At 52.8% G+C, this 6,000-nt stretch overlaps 1 protein-coding gene across 1 annotated transcript in view; it reads left to right on the forward strand.

Moving 5' to 3' along the window:
* Positions 1 to 4,737, forward strand: part of LOC123345757 (zinc finger protein 850-like) — a 46,736-nt gene extending 41,999 nt beyond the window's left edge. Inside the window, exon 4 of the mRNA XM_044982807.1 lies at positions 3,493 to 4,737. Within this exon, the coding sequence (XP_044838742.1) occupies positions 3,493 to 4,189 (697 nt within the window). The 3' untranslated portion in view covers positions 4,190 to 4,737. The remainder of the gene's footprint in view (positions 1 to 3,492) is intronic.
* Positions 4,738 to 6,000: the final 1,263 nt, after the last annotated feature.

Consider the following 6,000-nt stretch of genomic DNA (forward strand, 5'->3'; position numbering starts at 1 on the left):
CGAGGAGGTGGCTGTGTATTTCACCCAGGGGCAGGGGGCTCTGCTGGACCCCGGTCAGAGAACCCTCTACAGGACATCATGCAGGAGAACTACGAGACGGTGGCCTCGCCGGGTAAGGGGTTCCTGTAGACTTGGTTATTGGAAGCTGAGGGGTTTGGGATGTGGCCAGATCAGCTTCTTCTCCTGGTCTTCCCTGGCCACTTCAGGTTCAGGGGCATGGGCCTGATAATCCTCAGATCTAGAGTGAGAGAGACAGATCTCCACACCCCGTCCCATAGGACGGAGGAGTCCGAAACCCAGTGATGCTCATTTATTCCCATCCCCTCCAGATCTCAAGGTGTCAGAAGAACTGTCCTGACCTGCCTGTCTGAATTCTTATTCACACACAGAATCCCTCTTCCCCTCCCTTCCCAGGACTAGCTCCATCCCTGGGCAGGGCTCTGGGCTCTTGGGGGTTAGAAATAGGCCCGCGGTTCTTCCCTTCGGGAACTGGTGAGCAGCAGCGAATACTGTGACTGCAAACAGCCTCCTGAAAACCAAACGGAGTTTCATCTCAACCCCACGGAGCATCCCATCTGCCCCTCTCCACCTCCACGGCCTTCCTGTGTCTTCTTTCCTAGCCCTCTATGGGTGGCTAATTGGTTCATCAGTACCCAGACTCACTGGCTAATTAGCCGCGTATTCCCCAATCAGTCTTCTCCTGGGGAACAAATGGGTGCCTATATAGGCGCCGACAGCGCTGAGCACCCACGGAAAAAAAATAGTGGGTGCTCAGCATCCATCAGCCACAGCTGTTCAGCGGCACTGCAGATCAGCTGTTCAGTGGCACTGCAGATCAGCTGTTCAGCGGCACTGCAGATCAGCTGTTCAGCGGCACTGCAGATCAGCTGTTTGGATGCTGGGGGAGGCGCTTGGGGGAGGGCTGAGAGCAGTGAATGATGGGCGGGCGGGGGCCTCGGGGGAGGGGTGGAGCGAGGGCAGGAAGAGGCGGGCAAGGGTGGGGTGTCAGGGGAGGGGCAGAGCGAGGGCGGGGCCTCAGGGGAGGGGGCAGGGCTTCAGGGCGGAGCACGCCTGGGGAAAACCAAAAGTCAGCACCTATGGGTGCCTAAGTGATCGCTTGTTAGCCTCCAGCACTCTGTCACAAGCGTATCTTGAGTGCAAAGGGTGGTTATCTGAAGTCACCCTCTTCCTGTGTACCTGCAGCCAAGCCTTCCTTCAATTCACCCCTTGTCGGCTTGCAGCCACCACCCTTACAACGGTCAGAAAAAGAGAACATATAATATTCATAACTTTTTACAGAGCAGCTCCAAATCTGTCAAAGGCACATCTGCCCCCCTTCCCGTCCCAAGGGGGCTGTGACCATGGTCGGGGCGCCAGAACAGAGGCGGCCAGGGGGCTATGCCCTCCCACTTTTTACTGGCCATAAGGGTGAGCAACGGGGTGAGAGGGGGCGGAGAGGAGCAAGCAGGAGGCGGGGTCTTGGGGGAAGAGGCAGCGTGGGGGCTCTGGCATAAGGGGGTGATATGAGGGCAGGGGTTCAGGGGAATGGGTGGTGCGAGGATGGGGCTTGAAGAGAAGGGGTGGGGCAGGGCAGGGCCTCAAGGGAAGGGGTGGGGCCTCAGGGGGAAGGGACAGCTCGGGGGCAGGGCCATGGGTCAGAAATTGGTGCCCCCCCCACACTTTTAGGAACCTTGCTCCGCTCCGTTCAGATTCCACGTCCCACCAGCCCAGAGCAGGGCCAGGTTAAGAAGGAGGAATGTTCTTTGTGACAAACACTCTCCCAATGCTTGACACACCCTGATCTTGTCTGATTTCACCCCCTGAGCAGGATTCCCCATCCCCCCAACCTGGCCTGATCGCCCGGCTGGAACGAGGGGAAGAGCCGTGGGTCCCAGATCTCCAGGGCTTTAAGGAAAGGGAAATCACGAGAGGTGCCCGAACAGATGAGGAATCAATCAAACTGACACAGAAGCCATCAGAGAGTGAAGCAAAAAGCGGAGACTCCCACAAACATGTTGCGAATGAGCTTCCCCCAGTTCTGCCTCATCTCACCCATGTCAGGGCTGTGGCCAGCAGGTGTCATAGGACGCAAAGGGACCTGCACTCACAGCAGGACTAAATATCCCTGACAGGTGTTTGTCTAACCTGCTCTTAAAAATCGCCAACGATGGAGATTCCACAACCTCCCTGGGCAATTTATTCCAGTGCTTAACCACTCTGACAGGAAGTTTTTCCTTATGTCCAACCTAAACCTCCCTTGCTGCAATTTAAGTCCATTGCTTCTTGTCCTATCCTCAGAGGTTAAGGAGAAAAAATTTTCTCCCTCCTCCTTGTAACAACCTTTTATGTACTTGAAGACTGTTATCATGTCCCCTCTTAGTCTTCTCTTCTCCAGACTAAACAAATCCAATTTTTTCAATCTTCCCTCATAGGTCATGTTTTCTAGACCTTTCATCATTTTTGTTGCTCTTCTCTGGACTTTCTCCAATTTGTCCACATCTTTCCCGAAATGTGGTGCCCAGAACTGGACACAATACTCCAGGTGAGGCTGTATCAGTGTGGAGTAGAGCAGAAGAATTACTTCTCATGTCTTGCTTACAGCACTCCTCCTAATACATCCCAGAATGCTGTTTGCTTTTTTTGCAACAGGGTTACACTGTTAACTCATAATTAGCTTGTGATCCTCTGTGACCCCCAGATCCCTTTCCGCAGTTCTCCTTCCTAGGCAGTCATCAGCGTGGCCTAATCAATTGTATCATCATGGTGGATGTCACGGTTGGCTTCCCACACACCCACCCTGGCTGACAGATGTAGGATCTCATTCCCCTGCTCTGGGATCGACCACAACAGGGTTATTCTTCCTCATCTTTCAAGAGTGATGGCTCTTCTTCTACCACTACTACTTTCTCTCTGTCTTTCACACACATCGTCCCCTCTGTGCTTGGATGATGTGGAGATGTAACCCAGTTATAATGGATCATGGAGCTCCTGGTGCCCACTTCAGAGAAGGGACAATTACAGATGGTTCAATAAATTACACCTTTTCTCAATTTCCCCAACACTTGTTGTGTTTCCCCACTTCACTCTTCCTCGTTCTTTCCTTTCACCCCAGCACGGGGAATGATTCATGTCTGAATTCTTTCTCTTTATTCCAGTCGGTGATGGGATGGAGAATGACAAAAAGGAGGAGAATCTACAGCGGGAAGGTCCTGAGCAAGTGGCATCTCAGGGCACCTTGTCGGAAAGATCCAAGGGGAATTTTCCCCAGAGTTGCGAGCAGGGAAAAATCTGGGGGAAACAGCACAAGTCAAAGAAGCGGCTGGGCAACCAACCGAGGAAAAGAGTGGCTAAGACTCTTAATTGCGAGGAAGGATATAAAAGCCTCAAGGAAACCTCAGCCCAGAAGAGAATCCATGCGGAAGATAGAAAAAACACATGCACTGAGTGTGGGAAAACCTTCAATCGGAGCTCAAACCTGATTTCTCATCGGAGAACCCACACGGGAGAGAAACCCTATAAATGTACGGAGTGTGGGAAGAGCTTCAGTCAAACCTCCAATCTGATTTCTCATCGGAGAATCCACACAGGAGAGAGACCCTATAAGTGTATCGAGTGCGGGAAAAGCTTCAATCAGAGCTCCAACCTTATCACGCATCAAAGACTCCACACGGGAGACCGGCCCTACAAATGCCCCGACTGTGGCGAAAACTTCAATCAGAGCTCAGATCTCATGACGCACCAGAGACTGCACACGGGAGAGAGGCCCTACACGTGCACGGACTGTGGGAAAAGTTTCATTTGCCGCTCAAACCTCATTTCGCACCAGAGAATCCACACAAGAGAGAGACCCTATAAATGCTTAGACTGCGGGGAAAGTTTTGACTGGAGCTCACAGCTTATTAAACATCAGATCTTCCATACGGGAGAGAAACCGTATAAATGTTTGGACTGTGGGAAAAGTTTCAGCGACAGCTCCACCCTTATTTCGCACCGGAGAATCCACACGGGGGAGAGACCCTATAAATGCCTTGACTGTGGGAAAAGCTTCCATCAGAACTCAACCCTTATTAGGCACAGAAGAACCCACACTGGAGAGAAACCCTATAAATGCCTCGACTGTGGGAAACGTTTCAATCAGAGTTCAAACCTTACCACGCATCAGAGACTTCACATGGCCCAGAAACCTTGAATGTGGGAGCAGCTTAGGGTGACCAGATGTCCTAATTTTATAGGCACAGTCATGATATTTGGGGCTTTGTCTTATATAAGTGCCTATTAACCCCCCTACCTATGTCCCAATTTTTCACACTTGCTGTCTGATCACCCTAGAGCAGCTATAACTCGGGATCTGATTGTGCCAGCCATCAGCAAATCCATACAGGGGAAATGCCTCTTAAATGTCCTTACCATGGACAGTCCTTCAGAGTTAATGGGCTTGTCTACACTGCAGAGCCTTGGCCATTGGTATCTCTCTGCTGGCAGAGTGTCCCAGTGGAGACGCAGCTTAAGCCAACAGAAGGAGATCTGCTGAAATGGCTAAACCACCTCCGGGAAGGACATTTGCTAAGCCCACAGACGCACTAGCTGTGCTTACACTGGGATTTTTTGCCAGGATAGCTAGGTTGTCATGGGGGTGTATGATTTTTTCACACTCCTCGCCAACATAGATCTGTCGATGGCTACTAGCCAGGATGGGCAGGGATGGTGTCCCTAGCCTCTGTTTGCCAGAAGCTGGGAATGGGCGACAGGGGATGGATCACTTGACGATTCCCTGTTCTGTTCATTCCTCTCTGGAGTACCTGGCATTGGTCACTGTTGGAAGACAGGACACGGGCTAGATGGACCTTTGGTCTGACCCAGTGTGGCCGTTCTTATGTTCATAGCTCTGCCGGCAAAACGTTTGTAGCACAGACTAAACTGATATCAGACTTCACAGACTTCACACAGGAGATTCTACAAGTGCCAAACCAGTGTCCTAATTCCCACATGTATCTGGGGCATTTGGCTCCCAAGCATCCAGCTGCCCATCGCTGGGGTGAGGACAGAGCAGCGGCCAAACCTGAGCTGGTCAGTGACCCTCTGGCTCTGCCTGGTCTCAGCAAACCCCAGGCAGAGGAGGAGAAGCCCCCATCAGCCCCTGCTCCTTGCTGCAGCTCTGGCTGCTGAGCTGATGGGACACAGGTTGGGGAAAGGAGAGAGAGAGAGAAACTCCTCCAGATGCTCCCTCTGCCTGGCTGAAGTCCCCCCCCCCCCTTCTCTTCCCAGCCGAGATCCCCCTGTCATGGAGATGAGGAGAAGGACACCTGGGTCAGGCCCCACCTTCACTCTACACATGTCTCCACCCCGCATCTTCTCCCAGCCCCTGGGCTGGGCTCCCCCACTTGCCTATATAACAACAGCCAGACTGGGTCAGACCAAAAATCCATCTAGTCCAGTATCCTGTCTTCTGACAGTGGCCAATGCCAGGTGTCCCTGAGGGAATGAACAGCACGGGCGCTCATCAAGTGATCTATCCCCTGCCGCCCCTCCCACTCCACTACCTGGAGCTGTTCCCTGCAAGGGATGTGTGCCTGACAGCCGACAATGTGTCCACTCCCCTCTACCAGGCCCCCAGGGCACTGGGTTCTGGGGAATTAAATATTAGGAGACTCGGAAACTGGGAGACTGAAGGTTTGGGGCTTGCGTAGATGGGAACCAGGCAGGGCTCCAGGCTGGCGCTAGCTAGTGTTTCGGGATGATGGAGTAAGAGGGGAGAGAAGGGATGGGCTTAGAGAGATTCTGCTCCCTGTTGTTCACCCCGTCTGCCCCGCCCCCCTCCACGCTCAGGCATTGACAGCGACTGATTTCCATACGGCCCTTGAAAGAGGCCTAAAAAAGGCTAGAGGCCCAGGAATCCCACCTCAGCCCTGGCAGCATCAGCCTCTGAGACTAGGAAATGTGGGCTGGGTTCAACTGGGGTTAGCAACCATGTTTCCCTCTGATCCGGGTCAAACTTCAGCC

Source organism: Mauremys mutica, chromosome 12, assembly GCF_020497125.1.
Source record: "Mauremys mutica isolate MM-2020 ecotype Southern chromosome 12, ASM2049712v1, whole genome shotgun sequence".
NCBI classification, from domain to species: domain Eukaryota; kingdom Metazoa; phylum Chordata; order Testudines; family Geoemydidae; genus Mauremys; species Mauremys mutica.